General features: G+C 44.7%; 2 protein-coding genes across 2 annotated transcripts in view; one reads left to right on the top strand and one right to left on the bottom strand.

Annotated features, from left to right (window-relative positions):
• Positions 1 to 2,821: 2,821 nt before the first annotated feature.
• On the bottom strand, positions 2,822 to 4,119 carry LOC123488274. Its single transcript, XM_045219169.1, has 2 exons — positions 4,068 to 4,119; positions 2,822 to 3,981 (listed from the first exon to the last, which is right to left on the bottom strand). Exon 2 carries the CDS (start codon positions 3,965 to 3,967, stop codon positions 2,891 to 2,893), a length of 1,077 nt encoding a protein of 358 aa, XP_045075104.1. The 5' UTR covers positions 3,968 to 3,981; positions 4,068 to 4,119; the 3' UTR covers positions 2,822 to 2,890.
• A 296-nt stretch (positions 4,120 to 4,415) lies between these two features.
• The window catches only part of LOC121557231 (ATP-binding cassette sub-family C member 9), a 34,311-nt gene continuing 16,620 nt past the window's right edge, over positions 4,416 to 22,106 (top strand). The window contains exons 1-16 of the mRNA XM_045219168.1: positions 4,416 to 4,420; positions 7,218 to 7,302; positions 7,512 to 7,592; positions 10,640 to 10,777; positions 11,928 to 12,053; positions 12,339 to 12,441; positions 12,532 to 12,914; positions 13,075 to 13,238; positions 13,742 to 13,811; positions 14,635 to 14,792; positions 14,903 to 14,995; positions 16,103 to 16,205; positions 16,692 to 16,802; positions 17,562 to 17,682; positions 19,149 to 19,279; positions 21,329 to 21,407. Of these exons, the coding sequence (XP_045075103.1) occupies positions 4,416 to 4,420; positions 7,218 to 7,302; positions 7,512 to 7,592; positions 10,640 to 10,777; positions 11,928 to 12,053; positions 12,339 to 12,441; positions 12,532 to 12,914; positions 13,075 to 13,238; positions 13,742 to 13,811; positions 14,635 to 14,792; positions 14,903 to 14,995; positions 16,103 to 16,205; positions 16,692 to 16,802; positions 17,562 to 17,682; positions 19,149 to 19,279; positions 21,329 to 21,407 (1,951 nt within the window). The remainder of the gene's footprint in view (positions 4,421 to 7,217; positions 7,303 to 7,511; positions 7,593 to 10,639; positions 10,778 to 11,927; positions 12,054 to 12,338; positions 12,442 to 12,531; positions 12,915 to 13,074; positions 13,239 to 13,741; positions 13,812 to 14,634; positions 14,793 to 14,902; positions 14,996 to 16,102; positions 16,206 to 16,691; positions 16,803 to 17,561; positions 17,683 to 19,148; positions 19,280 to 21,328; positions 21,408 to 22,106) is intronic.

Below are 22,106 nucleotides of genomic sequence, written 5' to 3'. Positions count from 1 at the left end.
TGATTAAAGAAATCGTCTTTCAAAAGTAGGCAGTACAAATTACAAGTCAAACTACTAGTTGGCTAGCTGTGCTTTGTAAAAGTGAATTGGGTTTACTGTTCACTGTCAAATATACACAAGATATGGACCCAACATGATGTAATAGAAGAATCTGATTATAACATCACGAGTTCCAGAATGTTGTAACCTGCTCCTCATTGTATTCATTAATTCAGATAATTCATTAATTCATCTCTTTGGATACATTTGGCAATTAGTTTGACGTGCAGTCCCTGTCCCTAAACTGCTTTCTCCTACGACTTTGGCAAATGCCCCCGTGACCTACAGCTCCTCATATACTACCAGGTCATGGTAGTATCTACACTGGTGCTGGTGCTTGCGATGACCCAGCTAATTATGAGCTTTCTGACCCAGGGAGTGAGACACTTTTTGGCCTTCCTCATGGCCCGCACTGCCCCCTGGAAACCAAATGTTTAAAGACATGGCACTTTGGTGACTAAGAAAGTATTTTTTAAACCTCTCACTTTGGGCTGGATGCTTCAATGTCTAGTTCATACATGCATAATCTGAGGGAAGAATTACTGTTCAGAGAGAGAGAGAGAGAGAGAGAGAGAGAGAGAGAGGAGATGACTTGTTGCACATACTTTGCCTTCAGAAAGTATTCACACCCCTGACTTTTGCCACATTTTGTTGTGTTACAGCCTGAATTTAAAATGTATTAAATTGAGATTTTGTGTCACTGGCCTACACACAATACCTCATAATGTCAAAGTGGAATTATGTTTTTCAAATGTTTTACAAATTAATAACAAATGAAAAGTTGAAATGTCTTGAGTCACTAAGTATTCAACCCCTTTGTTATGGCAAGCCTAAATAAGTTCAGGAGTAAACGTTTGCTTAACAAGCCACATAATAAGTTGCATGGACTCTGTGTGCAATAATAGTGTTTAACATGATTTTTGAATTACTCCCTCATCTCTGTACCCAACACATACAATTATCAGTAAGGTACCTCAGTCGAGCAGTGAATTTCAAACACAGATTCAACCACAAAGACCAGGGAGGTTTTCCAATGCCTCGCAAAGAAGGGCACCTATTGGTAGATGGGTAAAAATTGAAAAAGCAGACATTGAATATCCTTTTGAGCGTGGTGAAGTTATCAATGACACTTTGGATGGTGTATCAATACACCCAGTCACTACAAAGATACAGGCGTCCTTCCTAACTCAGTTGCTGGAGAGGAAGGAAACCGCTCAGGGATTTCACCATGAGGCCAATGGTGACTTAAAAACAGTTACAGAGTTTAATGGCTGTGATGGAGGATGGATCAACAACATTGTAGTTACTCCACAATACTAACCTAATTGACAGATTGAAAAGAAGGAAGCCTGTACAGAATAAAAAATATTCCAAAACATACATCCTGTTTGCAACAAGGCACTAAAGTAATACTGCAAAAAATGTGGCAAAGCAATTCACTTTTTGTCCTGAATACAAAGCGTTATATTTGGGGGAAATCCAATACAACAAATTACTGAGTACCACTCTTCATATTTTCAAGCATAGTGAAGCGTTATATTTGGGGGAAATCCAATACAACAAATTACTGAGTGCCACTCTTCATATTTTCAAGCATAGTGGTGGCTGCATCATGTTATGTGTATGCTTGTAATCGTTAAGGACTGGGGAGTTTTGCAGGATAAAAAAGAAAGGGAATGGAGCTAAGCACAGGAAAGATCCTAGACAAAAACCTGGTTCAGTCTGCTTTCCACCAGACACTGGGAGATTAATTCACCTTTCAGCAGGACAATAACCTACAACACAAAGCCAAATCTACACTGGAGTTTCTTACCAAGAAGACAGTGAATGTTCCTGAGTGGCCGAGTTACAGTTTTGACTTAAATCTGCTTGAAAACCTATGGCAAGGAACGGTGTTTCCTCCGACACATTGGTGCGGCTGGCTTCCGGGTTAAGTGGGCGGGTGTTAAGGAGCGCGGTTTGGTGGGTCACGTTTCGGAGGACACATTACTCGACCGTCGCCTCTCCCAAGCCCGTTGGGGAGTTGCAGCAATGAGACAAGATTGTAATTGGATCGCAATTGGATATCACGAAATTGGGGAGAAAAAGGGGGTAATTTTTTTAACAAATAAAATAAGAAATATGGCAAGACTTAAATGGTTGTCTAACAATGATCAACAATCAATTTGACAGAGCATGAAGATTTTTTTAAATAATAATGTGCAAATATCGTACAATCGAGGTGTGCAAAGCTCTTAGAGGCTTACCTAGAAAGACTCACACCTGTAATTGCTGCCAAAGGTGATTATAACATGTATTGACTCAGGGGTGTGAATACTTATGCAAATTAGATATTTCTGTATGTTGTGTAGATGGGTGAGAAAAAATCTATTTAATCCATTTTGAATTCAGGCTGTAACACAACAAAATGTGGATTAAGTCAAGGGGTATGAATACATTCTGAAGGCACTGTATCTGCACATATGTGACGTAGTACGCAATTCTCGGGGAACACTTTTGGCTCGTGAGTGCTACTTTCAGAACTACTGGCAAAAAAGTATACAAAAGTACAGAAGAATCTCTTTAATGTTTAACTATTTTTTTCTCTGAAAAATATATTATTTTATCAATTAAATAATGTTGCCTATTGCATTTACAACACAACAGTACAACAACAAATCAAAATACCCCAAAAATAACTTGAAACATATGTTTTAAATGCAATATATTTTTATTACTATTCTAAAGAAATTAAATTACAAACAGAAAATGGAAGTCTTCAAAGGTGGCAGTCTCCATGTGATCTCATTTGGAGATATAATATCTGCAGCTTTTATTCAATATCACTTGGTTTAAGAAGTAGTCCTCAGTCTTAATTGACGCAAACCTCAGTGAGCCCAGACTGTGTGTAGCAGGGCTTCTCGGTTGCCTCGTAGTTGGATGCCTCAGCATTGTCAGATACAACTTTGGCTAGCTTGGTGTCGAATGGGTTCAATGCCACCTGGATGGCAGGCTCAGAGTCAGGCACAAGGAAGTTATCTGGGATGCTAGGCAGAGGCGGCTCACACTCTCTCAGGCTGACAGCACTCTTTCCAGGTCTCTTTTCCGACTCAGATTTGTCCTTAGTGGAGATGAACTCCTTTGACTTCTGCAACTCTTTTGCAGAATCGTCAGAAATGGGGGCACACTGTGGTGTGGATGATGCTTGTTTCAAACCAAACCGTGAAGAGATGCTCTCCCGAACTCTGGATGCCAGTGTCTGTGGTTCAGCGGTGGCTGGTTCCCTTTTCTTCAACCTGGCAGTGGCAATAGCACCAGATCGCCTTCTAGCCTCCTTGGAGATTCTCACAGCATCATAGAGAACCGCTATTACGATGAAGCCATAGAAAACGAGCCCCCAAATCAGGTTCACCTTCACAAGTGGCTCGGAGTAAGAAGGGTCAGTCAATATGTTGACTCTGGGTTTGATCTTCAGGGTGCTCTTCTGAGCTTTTGGAGCTGGAGCCTGAAGATTTTCTTTGAAGACGTTGTTGTCACCTTGCAATGCTTTTTGCTTGTAAGCCTGTAGATAAGGAATACGTTTCTCCACAATCATCTGTGGGACTTTAGCTTTACCTGGGAAAGTATCATCTTTCATCCTCTGAAATTGTTCCAGCATCTGGTCCACTTGCACCATTTTGGTCCATTTAGCAACATTGGGGATGTCCTGAACAGGGTGGTCCTTCACTGGCATCAAAGGCTTGTGCTCTGGAACAGAAATCAGGGGCTCTACAAGCTCCGAGGGCTCTTTAGAATTTTTTGAGGAATATCCTTTTGTCAACTGGCCCACGTTACCTGGAGAAGAATCGTCTTTCACCCGTAAACTCTCAAGTTGTTCCAGCAATGACTTAAAATTGGTCTCTTTTGTAGCATCAGGGTTGTTCTGAACAGAGTGGTCCTTCACTGGCATCAACGGCTTGTGCTCTGGAACAGAAATCAGGGGCTCTACAAAGTCCGGGGGTCTTTGACATTTTTTGAGGAATATCCTTTTGTCAACTGGCCCACATTACCTGGAGAAGAATAGTCTTTCACCCGTAAACTATCAACTTGTTCTTTTGTAGCATCAGGTTGTTCAGAATAGGGTGGTCCTTCACTGGCATCAAAGTCTTGTGCTCTGAAGACACCAACACATTTGCAGCAACAGGCGAAAGGAGACAGAAAATAACAGCCAACAATAACATCTTCATGTTGCACAGCCCACCCTTCTGGGAGAGCTGTGCCATTTTGATTAAAGAAATCGTCTTTCAAAAGTAGGCAGTACAAATTACAAGTCAAACTACTAGTTGGCTAGCTGTGCTTTGTAAAAGTGAATTGGGTTTACTGTTCACTGTCAAACATACACAAGATATGGACCCAACATGATGTAATAGAAGAATCTGACTATAACATCACGAGTTCCAGAATGTTGTAACCTGCTCCTCATTGTATTCATTAATTCAGATAATTCATTAATTCATCTCTTTGGATACATTTGGCAATTAGTTTGACGTGCAGTCCCTGTCCCTAAACTGCTTTCTCCTACGACTTTGGCAAATGCCCCCGTGACCTACAGCTCCTCATATACTACCAGGTCATGGTAGTATCTACACTGGTGCTGGTGCTTGCGATGACCCAGCTAATTATGAGCTTTCTGACCCAGGGAGTGAGACACTTTTTGGCCTTCCTCATGGCCCGCACTGCCCCCCTGGAAACCAAATGTTTAAAGACATGGTACTTTGGTGGCTAAGAAAGTATTTTTTAAACCTCTCACTTTGGGCTGGATGCTTCAATGTCTAGTTCAGGGGTGTCAAACTCGTTTTAGCTCAGGGGCCACATGGAGGAAAATCTATTCCCAAGTGGGCCGGACCGGAAAAATCATGGTATATATAACTTAAAAACAACAACTTCAGATTGTTTTCTTTGTTTTAATACGATCAACATACAACATAAACCTGGAGCCTGAGGACAGTGTGTCCAAAATAGTACAAGCACAACATCACTATTAATCATAAAACACGTCAAGTTTATTTGAAAATTCTAAAGAAAAAGAACACACAAACACACAATGCCTCAGTGATTAACAGAACTGTTTCACAGATCACAGAACTATATCAGGGTGTCATTTCTCAGGCAGAAATGTAGATAAAAAGAATGAAATCTTGTTCCCCAAACAAGTGCAAGAACCACAGAGTCAAGAATAGGTTAAATATACAAATAAAATAAAAACAATTAAAAACAATAGCACATCAACATAAAAACATATACATAAATCTGAAAGCGTTGCTCAAACTCCCGTAACAGTCCCGTTATTTTATCTTTGAACCGCTTCATGTCTGCCACATGTTGGGTCGCACACACATTTTTCAGACAGGGGAAGTGAGCTGCATCACTACCGGCAAGTTGCGTCTCCCACAATGACAGCTTCAACTTGAAAGAACGTATGCTGTCATAATACCGCGTGACAACTTTGTTGCGCCCTTGCAGCTGTTTGTTCAAGTTATTCAGGTGCTCTGTAACATCCACCATAAATGCAAGGTCCGGCATCCATTCTGCGGAATGAAATTCTAACACTGGTTTGCCCTTTTCTTCCATGAACTGTTCAATTTCTTCTCGTAAATCAAAGAAATGCCTCAGCACAGCACCTCTGCTTAACCATCTTACCTCAGTGTGGTATGGCAGGCCATAGATGTGGTCTTTCTCTCTGAGAAGGCTGTCAAACTGACGGTGATTCAGGCTTCTGGATCGGATGAAATTAACAGTTTGGATGACCACCTTCATGACGTTATCCATCTTTAATGACTTGCAACACAAAGCCTCCTGGTGCAAAATACAGTGAAAAGTCAAAAATCACGTCCTCCATTTGCAGATTGCACTTTCTCTCGAACTTTGTCACAACGCCTGCTTTTTTTCCCGATCATTGAGGGCGCACCATCTGTAGCCAGGCTGACAGCGGGACCAGTCCACTCCGACCCTGTCCAGCGCGCCGACGAGTGCGGTAAAAATATCAGCTGCTGTCGTTGTATCTGTCATCGGCACCAACTCCACGAACTCCTCGTGACGGTCAATGTGTCATCAACTCCGCGGATGAAAAAATGGCCAGTTGTGCAACATCTGTAATGTCCGTGCTTTCATCAATTGCAACCGAAAACGCAATAAATGACTTTACTTTTTGCTTCAACTGGCTGTCCAAATCCACTGAAAGATCGGATATCCTGTCTGCAACTGTGTTTCTTGTCAGGCTGATATTTGCAAAAGCCTGCCGCTTTTCAGGGCACACAATCTCCGCTGCCTTCATCATGCATGTTTTTACAAATTCACCCTCACTAAATGGTTTTGAAGCCACTGCGATTTCATTAGCAATGAGGTAGCTAGCTTTCACTGCAGCGTCACTGATGTCTCGGCTGTGAGTAAACACAGACTGCTGTTTCTTCAGACCCGCCAACAGTTCATTCACCTTCTCTCATCTCCGCTGTCCTTGAAAGTTGTCATATTTGTCGGCATGAAGACTCACGTAGTGGCGACGAAGGTTATATTCTTTCAGCACTGCAACATGCTCTGAACACACCAAACATACAGCTTTCCCATTCAATTCCGTGATTAAATAGGATGACCATTTTTCTTGGAACACTCTGCACTCTGTGTCCACTTTTCTCTTTTTTGACAGAGACATATTGGGGCAATGAGGGTGCCAAAGCACATAATGTTAAAAGTAGAAGCCGTAATAAATATCGCGGGCAAAACAAAGTAGCTCATTGGCTGCACGTGCTTGACCTACTTGCTCTGCCCCGGTATAAACAGTTTGCTTGCAGACAACATTTTTTATTTTTATTTTTTCTTTCAAAATCATCTCGCGGGCCGGATTAAACCCGTTTGTGGGCCTGATCCGGCCCTTGGGCCATACGTTTGACACCCCTGGACTAGACCAATGTTTGTGTTTGGTTAATTCACTTGGTCATGCATCAGCTGAGATGTACTTTTAATTACACTAATTTGATGGTCCATCAGATTGCTATCACTCTTGATGCTTATTGAGGCTGATGCTGGCTTATATCTCTTCTCTGATGAGGACTGTTTGGGTGGGCCATTGAATCCCTTAGTATCGAAGGCAGCCATGTTTCTAACTGTGTCTTGATAGAGGGTGTTGTCTGTCTGTCTGTCTGATGCCCTGCTGTGTGTCTCAGATACAAGACTGTGATTGATGCCTGCTCCCTGCAGCCTGATGTAGACCTCCTGCCGTTCGGAGACCAGACGGAGATCGGAGAGAGGGTACTGAAACACTGGCTAAATTATTACTTTATTATAATCACGTCATTATTACTGTGGTTTTATATCTATTCTTATCTTTTTGGGCACAAGCCCCATCTCTTACCTCAGACACAATGGCATTTTACACCAAGAACTAGTAGTGAACAGTGATTTGGGTCAGATTCCTTGTGTACCTGGCTACTCTTCTTAACGGTGTGTTTTTCTCCCAGGGCATCAACCTGAGTGGAGGCCAGAGACAGAGGATATGTGTGGCCCGAGCTCTCTACCAGAACACCAACATAGTCTTCCTGGTGAGTCAATGAAGGATAAAGTGCTTTATCTGTCGACTTCGATAGAAAATCAATTTCCTATTGAGTTCACTGGAAGAGGCTGGAAGCTCTCCCTCAAGGATGCATTCTCAGAATAGTCAGACAGAGCCAGGGTGTTCTAGGGTGTCTCTAGGTGTTCTAGGGTATTATCTATGTGTTCTAGGGTGTTCTCTAGGTGTTCTAGGGTATTCTAGGGTGTTCTCTAGGTGTTCTAGGGTGTTCTAGAGTGTTCTCTAGGTGTTCTAGGGTATTCTAGGGTGTTCCCTAAGTGTTATAGGGTGTTCTAGAGTGTTCTCTAGGTGTTCTAGGGTATTCTAGGGTGTTCTCTAGGTGTTCTAGGGTGTTCTAAAGTGTTCTCTAGGTGTTCTAGGGTGTTCTAGAGTGTTCTCTAGGTGTTCTAGGTTGTTATCTAGGTGTTTTAGAGTGTTCTCTAGGTGTTCCAGGGAGAGCCAATTAGAGCCAAAGACAGGGACACCTTTTTATATTCCCTAAACAGTACACTGCTTTTGGGACAGTGTGTGTGTAAGGATTGCACAGATGTCGGGAATAGGGTGCGATTTCAGAGGCAGCCAGGGAGAGTCTCTTGTAACCAGACCATACTGCTGACAAGAGTTGTCATGCCGTTTACAGTCACCCCTCTGCTCTGCCATCTGGCCTGGCTAGCCATACACTCACACACACACACACACACACACACACACACACACACACACACACACACACACACACACACACACACACACACACACACACACATGTACACACACACGTACACACACACACACACACACGTACACACACACGTACACACACACACGTTCCTGTCTCTCGCTGCTACAGACAACTCTATGACATCTACATCCCATTCCTTCCTACTCCTGTGTGATGTCATCATGTGTTTGTGTTCCCACATCATTTCCTGTGGCAACTGTTAAATACACTGCTCAAAAAAATAAAGGGAACACTTAAACAACACAATGTAACTCCAAGTCAATCACACTTCTGTGAAATCAAACTGTCCACTTAGGAAGCAACACTGATTGACAATACATTTCACATGCTGTTGTGCAAATGGAATAGACAACAGGTGGAAATTATAGGCAATTAGCAAGACACCCCCAATAAAGAAGTGGTTCTGCAGCTGGTGACCACAGACCACTTCTCAGTTCCTATGCTTCCTGGCTGATGTTTTGGTCACTTTTGAATGGTGGCGGTGCTTTCACTCTAGTGGTAGCATGAGACAGAGTCTACAACCCACACAAGTGGCTCAGGTAGTGCAGTTCATCCAGGATGGCACATCAATGCGAGCTGTGGCAAGAAGGTTTGCTGTGTCTGTCAGCGTAGTGTCCAGAGCATGGAGGCGCTACCAGGAGACAGGCCAGTACATCAGGAGACGTGGAGGAGGCCGTAGGATGGCAACAACCCAGCAGCAGGACCGCTACCTCCGCCTTTGTGCAAGGAGGAGCAGGAGGAGCACTGCCAGAGCCTGCAAAATGACCTCCAGCAGGCCACAAATGTGCATGTGTCTGCTCAAACGGTCAGAAACAGACTCCATGAGGGTGGTATGAGGGCCCGACGTCCACAGGTGAGGGTTGTGCTTACAGCCCAACACCGTGCAGGACGTTTGGCATTTGCCAGAGAACACCAAGATTGGCAAATTCGCCACTGGCGCCCTGTGCTCTTCACAGATGAAAGCAGGTTCACACTGAGCACATGTGACAGACGTGACAGAGTCTGGAGACGCCCGTGGAGAACGTTCTGCTGCCTGCAACATCCTCCAGCATGACCGGTTTGGCGGTGGGTCAGTCATGGTGTGGGGTGGCATTTCTTTGGGGGGCTGCACAGCCCTCCATGTGCTCGCCAGAGGTAGCCTGACTGCCATTAGGTACCGAGATGAGATCCTCAGACCCCTTTGAGACCATATGTGGTGCGGTTGCCTGGGTTCCTCCTCAAATGCTAGACCTCATTGCTTGTTCACAGTTCCTGCAAGAAGCATTGATGCTATGGACTGGCCCGCCCGTTCCCCAGACCTGAATCCAATTGAGCACATCTGGGACATCATGTCTCGCTCCATCCACCAACGCCATGTTGCACCACAGACTGTCCAAGAGTTGGCGGATGCTTTAGTCCAGGTCTGGGAAGAGATCCCTCAGGAGACCATCCGCCACCTCATCAGGAGCATGCCCAGGCGTTGTAGGGAGGTCATACAGGCACGTGGAGGCCACACACACTACTGAGCCTCATTTTGACTTGTTTTAAGGACATTACATCAAAGTTGGATCAGCCTGTAGTGTGGTTTTCCACTTTAATTTTGAGGGTGACTCCAAATCCAGACCTCCAAATTTGATTTCCATTGATAATTTTTGTGTGATTTTGTTGTCAGCACATTCAACTATGTAAAGAAAAAAGTATTTAATAAGATTATTTCATTCATTCAGATCTAGGATGTGTTGTTTATTTTTTTGAGCAGTGTAGATTTCTAACCCCCACCCCTGATACAGCATCTCTGGCTGTCATGGGATAGGACCGGGCACGTTTCTCCATACGTAGCTCAGCTCACACTGAGAAATGTGCCAAATAAGGAAATACCACTCTAAACTGCTGTATTAATACACAGTGGGACTGCAGAGTGAACACCCAGCTAGAAGCAACATCTATTAGCTAAGTGCGCCTTTATGACGTCTTGTCTCCTTCTAATGAGGTGTCTATCATGCTTTGCCTCATGATCTCAGACCTTCTGTCCTCAGGACTGTTTACGTGTCTCAGTGTTGTGCTCTATAAAGACTAGTTAAAGCTAGGGTAATGCATTGGTGTTTATTCAGGTTCCGGGGTCCTCTGGGAGCTGGGTTTGATTGACTGTATGTTCTGAAGTGACTTGTGAATTAAACATGCTGTAACTTAATATGAATAAAGGATGATCTCCTGTTAAAAACATAACTTTAATCCACGGCTTTCACTCTGATACGCTCTGATCTGATTGGATCGTCTCATGTTGTCTCTGACCTCTGATCTCTGACCTTTACCCTCAGGATGACCCGTTCTCAGCGCTGGACATCCACCTGAGTGACCACCTGATGCAGGAGGGCATCCTGAAGTTCCTACAGGACGATAAACGCACCGTGGTCCTGGTCACACACAAACTGCAGTACCTCATCCACGCTGACTGGGTGAGCATCTCAACAGTCTTGTGTGGATTCCTCTCTTAATGTACTCTCTACCATTTTGCACTGGGCCTGTATTCATAAAGCATCTTAGAGTAGGTAGGAGTGCTGCTGAAATAGGATACGTTTTTCCTTTTAGATAGAGTATATATATATATTTGTATATATATTTAAAACATACAAGATACTTGCAGTGAAGCCGCTCAACAACTACATCACATTAGTCATCTACCAGACTCCCATCCAGAGCGACCCACAGAAGCAACCAGGGTCAACGCCCTGCTCAAGGGCACGTCGACAGATCTCCCACAATGTCAAAAACGGGGACCCGAACCAGCGATCCATGATCCCCCACACAGTTCCCCAAGAGCTGACCCCCCCTTACTTTTACTAAGAGTATTTGTATATTAGTAATTGACTGACCCGGTCTCTCCAGATCTCCCAACAGTACTATTTCTAGGGTCAATTTTAGATCAATGTTATGCATTTTCAGCCATTCCTGAACCTGAGACCAGAAACAGGCTACCTGAGGGCAATACCAAAACAAATGGTCTATTGATTCTGTATGATCACAACAAAATCTGCAGAGCTTCGATGATTGAATGCCCCAAATATTCAACATTTTGCTGGTGGCAAGAATTCTATATAATAATTTTAGCTGAAAGCACAAAGTTTTGAATCTTGCGTCCTTTTAGATATCAACTCATACACCCTGTACCATGGAATCGGTACATCAAAAATCTCTTCCCAACTATTTTGCAATCTGTATGGCGCAGCTGTCAACATCCTGGTCCTCAAATGAAACTGCTTTCCTATTTATGCTATGTTTATTCCTCTGCCAGTTTTTATCCTTTATATTGGGCAGACAGACCAGTTCCCTACCTCCTCCCTAATAAAGAGTATTACATGGACGGGGCAGGGGGACCTGATCCTAGATCACCACTCCTGATCCTAGATCACGATCCTAGATCACCACTCCTGATCCTAGATCACCACTCCTGATCCTAGATCACTACTCCTGATCCTAGATCACTACTCCTGATCCTAGATCACCACTCCTGATCCTAGATCACCACTCCTGATCCTAGATCAGCACTCCTACCATGAGTTTTCTTTATAAGGATCCTGATCTTACACTGTTCTTTCTGTGTCCCAGATCATAGCCATGAAGGATGGCTCAGTGCTGAGGGAAGGCACTCTGAAGGACATTCAGACTTATGATGTAGAGCTGTATGAACACTGGAAGACCCTGATGAACAGACAGGACCAGGAACTAGAGAAGGTAATATTCAGTTCTTACTCTCCTACTGACATATTGTATGTAACAGAGGAGGCTGGTGGGTGGAGTTATAGGAGGACTTGTAGGAGCTCATTGTAAAGGCTGGAATGGAATTAATGGAACGGAGCCAAACACATGGAAACCACGTGTTTGACCGTTCCATTTATTCCAGCCATTACAATGAGCCTGTCCTCCTGTAACTCCCACCAGCCTCCTGTGGTCTGTAATGTGTACTGTAGCTAATTTACCTGCCAACCAATCAAACAACCTTTTTTATCTGTGCTGCAGGACACTGAGATTGATAACTGTCAGACTGCTCTAGAGAGGAAGACATTGAGAAGAGCTTTCTACTCCAGAGAGGCGAAGAACCAGGTCGACGATGACGAAGAAGGTGAAACGCATCGTCAACACCGTATCTCATACCAGTTAAGTTCTATCACCACATATGACAATAACCCATCCATTCTCTCCTCCCTGACAGAGGAGGAAGAGGAAGAGGAAGATGACGACAACATGTCGACCACCACCAGTCGGCGCTCTAAGATCCCGTGGAGGGTGTGCTGGCAGTACCTGTCCTCCGGTGGCTTCCTCATGGTATTGCTAATGGTCTTCTCTAAGCTGCTGAAACACTCTGTCATGGTCGCCATCGACTACTGGCTGGCCACTTGGACCTCTGATAAGAAACCAGACAGCGTTCCCGCCAATGGGACAGCTAATGGCGATGTCCCGGTCAATGGGACTGCTAATGGCGATGCTAATGGAAATGCCCCAGACTTTGGAAATGTTACAAGAGACTTTGTCAATGCTGCTGCAGCAGCTGTCTTCTCCAATCTGACAAACTCAACTGGTGGTCTGGAAGCCGCGGTGAGATATGAACACCTTTCACTGCCAGTACTCAGTGTTAGTGGAAGTTACTCTCCTATCACTTGACAATGCCATATGTTTAACCTAACCTATAACTTAGGAGTGAGTAAGGCCTGTTGAAATCCTGTTATCTGACTGAATGTGTCTTTGTGGTTACTAGGCAGGTCAGCCTGATTCCTACTATGTGCCCGTGTTTATCATCCTGTGTGGAGCGGGGATAGCCCTGTGTCTGATCACCTCTCTGACTGTGGAGTTCCTGGGTCTGTCTGCTGCCACCAACCTGCACCATAACCTGCTCAACAAGATCATCCACGCACCTATCAGGTACCCACGACACACCTCACCCATCAGGTACCCACGACACACCTCACCCATCAGGTACCCACAACACACCTCACCCATCAGGTACCCACAACACACCTCACCCATCAGGTACCCACAACACACCTCACCCATCAGGTACCCACAACACACCTCACCCATCAGGTACCCACAACACACCTCACCCATCAGGTACCCACAACAGACCTCACCCATCAGGTACCCACAACACACCTCACCCATCAGGTACCCACAACCCACCTCACCCATCAGGTACCCACAACACACCTCACCCATCAGATACCCACAACACAACACACCTCACCCACAGACTCTTATACTCTGTCTGACATCATCCATGGTGAAATAGAAGGGAAGTGAATATAGTTGAACCGGAAAGAATGTGTTGAATAATGTATGAATTATAAGATATTTCACATTTTATATATTTTATATATTTTTCATATTAATATTTGAAATAATATACATTTTTAATCTCTTTTCAGATTCTTTGACGTGACCCCCTTGGGCCAGATCCTGAACCGTTTCTCAGCTGACACCAACATCATAGATCAGGTGATTCTGAAATGGATGGACACCCTCAGTAGTTTGATCTGTTGACTTATTTTAGTCAGGAGTAGTGGAGCGGCAGGTACCTTAGCGGTTAAGAGCGTTGGGACAGTAACCAAATGGTCGCTGGTTCAAATCCTGAGCCGACCTGGTGAAAAATCTGTCGATGTGCCCATGAGCAAGGCACTAAACTGTAATTTCTCCTGTAAGTCACTCTGGATAAGAGCATCTGCAAAATGACTAAAATGTTAATGTTAAATGAGTACTGTGGGAATCCTCTACTCATGAAGCTGTCATCTGTCTGATGAAGGATCTGTCTTTGGCCATGGTGTGATTGGACAGACTCCAGTGCTGCTCTCCAGCTGGGCTTGCCCTGAGTGGCCTTAAGATTACAGCTCACACAAATATTAAGAGTTTGTCAGTCATTTGCAGGCGTCAGAACTAGTCCATTGTTAAGATGCGTCCACGTCCCACGTCATTATCTTACGTCACTCAGGTGACCTGAGATCGTTAAAGAGGACGAGGTCCAGAGCGTAGGTCAGAAATGTAGCACTGACATGATACTATCTCTTCCCTCTCTCTATTCCCCCCCCTCTCTCTCTCTCTGTCACCCCCCTTCTCTCTGTGTGTCTCTCTCTCTCTCCCCCTCTCTCTGTCACCCCCCCTTCTTTCTGTGTGTCTCTCTCTCTCTCCCCCTCTCTATGTCACCCCCCTTCTCTCCGTGTGTCTCTCTCTCTCCCCTCTCTCTGTCACCCCCTTTTTCTCTCTTGTCACCCCCTTCTCTCCTTGTCTTCTCTTCTTTCTCTCTCTGTAACCCCCCTCTCTCCAGCACATCCCTCCTACCCTGGAGTCTTTGACCCGCTCCACTCTGCTCTGCCTGTCTGCCATCGGGGTCATAGCGTTCGTCACCCCAGGCTTCCTCATCGCTCTAGTTCCTCTGGCTGTGTCCTTCTACTTTATACAGAAGTACTTCCGGGTCGCCTCAAAGTGAGTTCACTGTGCAGACCTGGTTCATTTCAGCGTAATGTAGTTTCCTTTACAGTAACAGTGTCTTCACATTGTTCTGTACAGCCTTTTCTTAATTTCCTCTCTTTCAGGGACCTTCAGGACTTAGATGACTCCACCCAGCTTCCTCTGCTCTGCCACTTCTCTGAGACCGCAGAGGGACTCACCACCATCCGAGCATTCAGGTCAGTGTGCCATACGCACACACACACACACACACACACACACACACACGTGACAGAGTGGAAATTCTGCCCAGAGCATCGTCACACAACATACTCAAGAAGCACTTCTAGGTTTTAGGAAGGCAGTAACGCTGTACTTAGCCATCCGCATCTCAACAAAGTGGTGGATTTATTGACACTGAACGTTAATGCCTTTGCTTATATCTAATATTAGTGTGAATTAAACAACTTGAATCCCATCTAGAACTCTTCCAACCCAGCCATAACCATTCATTTATAGAGGAAGGAGGATATCACAAACCCAGGAGCATCTTTCTCTTGATCCAGAATTACATTAATCCCACTCTAAACAGTTCACGAACGTTCCTCCTTTTTCCCAGAATCGTGGTAATCCAACATTAAACAGCTCCCACGCTTACTACCCCTCAAACAGCCTCTTCCTCCCTGAAGACTTCCTCATCTTGTCAGCACCGTGGCTTCTCTCTCTCTCTCTCTCTCTCTCTCTCTCTCTCTCTCTCTCTCTCTCTCTCTCTCTCTCTCTCTCTCTCTCTCTCTCTCTCTCTCTCTCTCTCTCTCTCTCTCTCTCTCTCTCTCTCTCTCTCTCTCTCTCTCTCTCTCTCTCTCTCTCTCTCTCTCTCTCTCTCTCTCTCTCTCTCTCTCTCTCTCTCTCTCTCTCTCTCTCTCTCTCTCTCTCTCTCTCTCTCTCTCTCTCTCTCTCTCTCTCTCTCTCTTGGTACAATGTTAGATGTCACTTAGCTATGTAGCAGCCATGGTCCAACACACATCATCAGGCAGTCCAGTCCTGAACCAACCCCAGTTGAGTGTTTGTCTAACGGAGGTGGTTCTGTGAACCATAACCAGGACTGGGACCTGAAGACTAGTGGGCTAACACAGTCTCTGATTGTGATTGGAACAAGTGGATGGGCTTAGCAATGGTTTCTGGAATGGTACTAAGTAAGTTCTTTCCACCTGCTTAAGATCTGAAGACTTGCAAGCTAACACAGTCTAGTGGCACCTAGAAGACCCTGGGTTCAAACCTGGTCACATTTTCAGATGGGAAAGAATTGGGTAGGTATAAGCTATATTTATTTTCCATTTGTTCTTCAGACATGAATCTCGATTCAAGCAGAGGATGCTGGAGCTGACAGACACCAATAACACAGCCTACCTGTTCCTCTCTGCTGCCAACCGCTGGCTGGAGGTCAGAACGGTGAGAGGATATTCATGTCTACGGTTCAACCATGACATTATTAATAAGATATGGGACTATTGTAATACTAATGGAATTCTACTGAATATTCAACACAATACTCCCTGGTTCTTATCACACTGAGCTACAAAATTTGAAAGAAATCACTTTTTGAGATTATAGCTACATGTGATTGCTGTGTTGATTTCACAACTTCAAATTCACTCTCTTGCTCTCTCTCTTGCTCTCTCTCTCTCTCTCTCTCTCTCTCTCTCTCTCTCTCTCTCTCTCTCTCTCTCTCTCTCTCTCTCTCTCTCTCTCTCTCTCTCTCTCTCTCTCTCTCTCTCTCTCTCTCTCTCTCTCTCTCTCTCTCTCTCTCTCTCTCTCTCTCTCTCTCTCTCTCTCTCTCTCTCTCTCTCTCTCTCTCTCTCTCTCTCTCTCTCTCTCTCTCTCTCTCTCTCTCTCCCTCTCTCTCTCTCTCTCTCTCCCTCTCCCTCCCTCCCTCAGGACTACCTGGGTGCTGTTATTGTGCTAACAGCGGCAGTAGCCTCCATATGGAGCTCTGGCAACAAACTTCCCTCTAGCTTGGTAGGGCTAGGCCTGACCTACGCCCTTACAGTGAGTCAACGTTTCCCCAATGTCACACAAACATGAATGTACCCACAGCGCAGAAACAACGTAGAGGATCAACTTCATCAGATGAGAATCTTTTTTATAACAGGCCCTTATTCACCTGGATCTGAATGTAGTTGTATTGCCCATTCAGACGTTTACAAGATATCAAGGCAGCAAGTATTTAGACGTCGTATTCAGTAGACCATTTATGGAACTATACAGAGAAGGACTGCATCAGTCAAATTAATGAGAGGAGTATTGTTGCCAGTCCTTTGTAGAGAAGGGATATTTTTTATAGATGGGTTGTATTCCCCTCCCACTGCCAGAAGATGTGAGACAATGGAAGCTGTATTGTCCTCAGCATTCATCTTTGTTTTTACTGTAACAAAAACCCACAGTATTTATTTCGGTAGGCTTATCACTCCTCAGAGAGCAAAGCCCATCCACGACTCTTCTCCATCGCACTCTCTTCTGACTGATCAGCCTTTTATGTATTTTTCTCAATTATTAAATACCTTTTGTTTACCTCATATTGTCCAAGGCTATGAGTAAAAAAGAATCCCCCTCAGACATTTAAGAAGAATAATAATAATTATTATTATTATTATTATTATATTAGTATTAATAATATATTATTATTATTAATAACAATACAATTGATATTATTATTATTATTATTATTATTATTATTGTCTATACCTAGTAATGACACTTAATAGAACATGGATGAAATATATATTGTGTTTACCTCCCGTTACCCAGGTGACCAACTACCTGAACTGGGTGGTGAGGAACCTGGCTGACTTAGAGGTCCAGATGGCTGCTGTCAAGAAGGTCAACAGCTTCCTGAGTACAGAGTCTGAGAACTACGAAGGCTCCATGGGTAAACTAAACACACTCCCACACCAAATACTGCTTACCAATACCCTGTATTCTCTTGTGACAGAAGCTGGACAGTGCACACGCAAGATTTGGTTTTGAGTTCAAATAGACAGCACTCAATAGAACTGGGTAATGGAATCCTGCTGAAACACACAGTTCCAAATATGATCATAATCTCTGCTCAAATATTGTATCTGCTCACGCTATTTGAATAGTCCCTCACAAAATGAAATCCATAGATGTTCAACTAAGCACTCTCCCATGACAGACTCTAGCGGCCAGTGTGCATGCAAAATCTGGTTCTGTGTTCCGAGATTACGTAAACACTGACTGAAGCTTCCATTTATCAAGTGTCAACTCCAACATGTAAAAACATTTCTAACAGTGAGGATGGCTTAACATAGTATAGTCTTCTACACATCTCTAAGGGACTATATTTAGAAATCCATGGCAACAGAACAGTCAACCGCACAGGGCAACAATCTGACAGTATGGTAATGTCTTTAGATTTACAGTGTGGGGCAGAACGACCTGACACAGACAGTGTTTCTCCTCCCGAATTCCAACTTCATTTCTCTAGTGTGTCTATGTGGAGTTTACAATAGTCCCGTTACGAGTCTTCTTCCAAAGCAGCATGGAAAGTTTAAGTGATGTGCTGTTGCCATGGCGATGTTAAAAAAGAAGAGAAGGGGTCACGTCTCTTGGGGGAGGAAGATAAGAGGGCTAGAACTAAGGGGGGAGGAGGAGGAAGAGAGTTCTCGAGGAACAACGAGGAGGTGAGATTGAGGAGAGGGAGAAGAGGAGATGTCTTGAATGCAAAGAGAGGGAGGTGAGGAGAAGGAGGAGAGTAGGAGAGAGCTTCTTGAGAGGGAGGAGAGGGAGGAGAGAGTCCCTCATCTCTAGAGCCGTGGCCCTGCTAGATTCCTGTGGTTAAAGAACCCCTGCCAGAGTGGGCTGTCCTCCTCCACCGTGACGCAATGGAAAGTTTGGCCCTGATAGCAATACAACGATAATGAGTGGAGCTTGTACAAGCAACGAGCCGTCATCTTGCTGAGTTTTATCATCTTTCCCTTTGATTGATTTAGTCCTTTTGTTTCCTCTCCGTTCGTTGGAAGCCCTTAAGTCATGAGGAGAAAACCACCAACCCTTATTTTAAGGACTGCATGCATGGTTTTAGCAGTTAAACACAGAGTACTGTTGAAGTAGCCAAATGCTGCAGTCTAAACAGACCAGAGCCTGGTCACAGTAGGAAGAGTGGTCCTGAGCAGCACTTAGGGCACCACTTTTGACAAAGAGACCACTGTTTACTGCATCGTCAGTTGTGTGACTGTCCCCAAATTCACTACTGTATGACTGTCCTGGATGTCCTGTTCATGTCAAGGAAAAACTCCTAGCCCTAGTTATTGTGTATGATCACAGTATATAATTACACATCTCATTCATGTTTTGTTAATGGATTCTTTCCAGATACCTCCCAGGTCCCCGAGGACTGGCCCCAGCACGGAGAGATAAAGATCCAGGATCTGTGCGTCCGTTACGACCCCCTTTTGAAGCCTGTCCTCAAACACGTTAATGTCAACATCAACCCCGGACAGAAGGTAAGTAACAGACCTGTGACTTAACGCAACTGTGAGATGGCACATTGTTGCTGTAGCTTCAATTAAGATCACATTTAGGGAGCTAAGCAACCCCGGACAGATGGTAAGTCACACCCACTCACAGAGCCATACCATTCCTGACTATATAGCTGAATAAAGATCACATTTGAAAGCAGTGAAAGCAGCAAGCGGACGTTTACTTTCTGTTGGAATCACGGCCCTGTGCCTAAACGCAACTGTGAGTTGACACGTAGTGAAGAAACGTACTAGTTCGTCGCGGCATGCGTCTTACAGCTTTCGGCACACACATGTCCGTTCTCTCAGGGCAGTGTTACCGAACCTCAGCAAACACCTGCTATCTGACCAGACTGATGAGGCTGCTTCACTTCTGCTGTGAGGAGCCTGAATGCAGATACACAGGTAGAGAGAGATATCCAGTCCAGAGCAGAGAATCAGAGCTATAGAGCTACAAGAACTCCTAAGACCGTGTTCTTCAGTCCTGGTCCTAGAGAGCCACGGGTTGTGCAGGCTTTTGATCCAGCCCAGTAGCAACACACCACAGGAGGTTGGTGGCACCTTAATTGGGGAGGATGGGCTCGTGGTAATGACCGGAGCGGAATCAGTGGAATGGTATCAAATACATTGGTTTCCATGGTTTCCAGGTGTTTGATGCCATTCCATTTGCTCCGTTCCAGACGTTATTATGAGCCGTCCTCCCCTCAGCAGCCTCCACTGCAACACACATTATTCAACTAATTGAGTAGTTGATGGAGCCCTTGACTTGTTGAATCAGGTGTGTTAGTTCATGCTGGGCTGGAACAATAGCCAGGACTGAAGTAGGTGTTCTAGTATCTCTCTTTGACTCTGTGCACTGTAAGCAAGGCTGGATATTAGGTATCTCTCTTCTGTGTATCTGTGAGTGTTTTATAAACAGGGCTGGGTAATATGTATCTATCTGTGTATCTGTGACTGTGTTTTATAAGCAGACCAGGGCTGGATATTATGTCTTGGAAGAGCATGACGAGTTTAGTGTCTCCTGCTGAGCTTCAATTTCTACAACCACCCTGTATTCCCCTTTTAATCTGACTCAGTTTAGGTATCACATGAATCCTAATATACTCAAACATCTTACATCTGGGGATATAAACCCTTAGTAGAGAGGCCTGGCTGTGTGTGTGGCTGTGTGTGTGTGGCTGTGTGTGTGTGGCTGTGTGTGTGTGTGGCTGTGTGTGTGGCTGTGTGTGTGTGGCTGTGTGTGTGTGGCTGTGTGTGTTTGTGGCTGTGTGTGTGGCTGTGTGTGTGGCTGTGTGTGTGTGGCTGTGTGTGTGTGTGGCTGTGTGTTTGTGGCTGTGTGTGTGGCTGTGTGTGTGGCTGTGTGTGTGTGGCTGTGTGTGTGTGGCTGTGTGTGTTTGTGGCTGTGTGTGTGGCTGTGTGTGTGGCTGTGTGTGTGTGGCTGTGTGTGTGTGGCTGTGTGTTTGTGGCTGTGTGTGTGGCTGTGTGTGTGGCTGTGTGTGTGGCTGTGTGTGTGTGGCTGTGTGTGTGGCTGTGTGTGGCTGTGTGTGTGGCTGTGTGTGGCTGTGTGTGTGTGTGGCTGTGTGTGTGTGGTTGTGTGTGTGGCTGTGTGTGTGTGGTGTCTTTGACCCAATGAGAGAAAACGTAGGTGTGGAACTGTGTAATTCGGTCCAGATCTAAGAATAGTAATGTATTGTGGTTGTGTGTGAGGCTGACCGCTTGTTTATGGGGTAGCTCTGTCTTATACTGTAACTACACTGGGGGGGAATACATCCTGTTGTTTTTAAGGTAATTTACTGGCAGCCAGTTACCTGTTAGTTACTGCAAAAAAGGTACACTATGTTACTGTAAACTTTACAGTAATGTACTGTTAAACCAAAGTTTCTGTAGGACTCTGAATTTTACCTTGTGAGGAAAAACTCCTGGTCCTGTTCATGAGAGTAGAGGGCCAAGCTGTGACAGATTGTGTCTCCCACTGGCATGTGATGACTGTTTAATAACTAATCAACCCCCTCTTTCTCCCTCTCCTCTCTCTAGGTGGGCATCTGTGGACGCACAGGCAGTGGAAAGTCCTCCCTCTCTCTGGCCTTCTTCAATATGGTTGACATATTTGAAGGTTAGTCTCTCTCTCCTGTGATTCATGTGTAGAAGGTCTCTGAAGCTGTGGACAGGGCCCTTGAAGCTCAAAGGCCTAGCACTCGCTACACAGCTCCCTCATAGTGACTGTCAGTTTTCTTTTACAGTAGCTTAAAATAAGTGGTTGGACAAAACCCTCTCACAGTCATCCTCAAAGGCCCTCCACCGACTTCAAGGTACAACTCTTTTTCAGTAGTGAAGTGCTAGTAGACATAACATAACTATGGTGACTGACACCAAATGCTGCCACCAGAGGTCAAGCTATTTCCTTGACTATCCTGTCCCAAAGTGCCCTTTCAAAGTCAGAGGGAGGCTAGTGTTATAATATGGTAGTTAGTTTGAGTGGAGCTGTGTTTATTCTCATCTGATAAAGGGAAATATGTCCTCTGCTGAAATCCATAACCTCCTTTTAGTTTTCTCTGTTTACACAGTACGGCCCTATGGCCACTGTCATCCTGACAACCTGTGATGATGTCATATTTAGTTGTCCATTGTACACGACTTTCTGCAGGGTGCCTGTTATTATTAGTATGCATATCCCCAGCCTCTTGCCAAATGTCATAAATAGAATAATCAAAACATAATCTTTGTATTTACACCACTCCTAGTCAGCTAATTCAGCCAAACCTATCTTTCACCAAACCCAACAATATATGCTCACTTTTTCCACACGAGCACT

Source organism: Coregonus clupeaformis, unplaced genomic scaffold (assembly GCF_020615455.1).
Source record: "Coregonus clupeaformis isolate EN_2021a unplaced genomic scaffold, ASM2061545v1 scaf2113, whole genome shotgun sequence".
Lineage (NCBI taxonomy): Eukaryota > Metazoa > Chordata > Actinopteri > Salmoniformes > Salmonidae > Coregonus > Coregonus clupeaformis.
This window is presented reverse-complemented; position numbering and strand designations above follow the sequence as displayed.

What these genes read in the sequence shown, in the direction of transcription:
- LOC123488274 (XM_045219169.1), bottom strand. Translation starts at nt 3,967, where the DNA reads ATGCCAGTGAAGGACCACTCTGTTCAGAACAACCCTGATGCTACAAAA.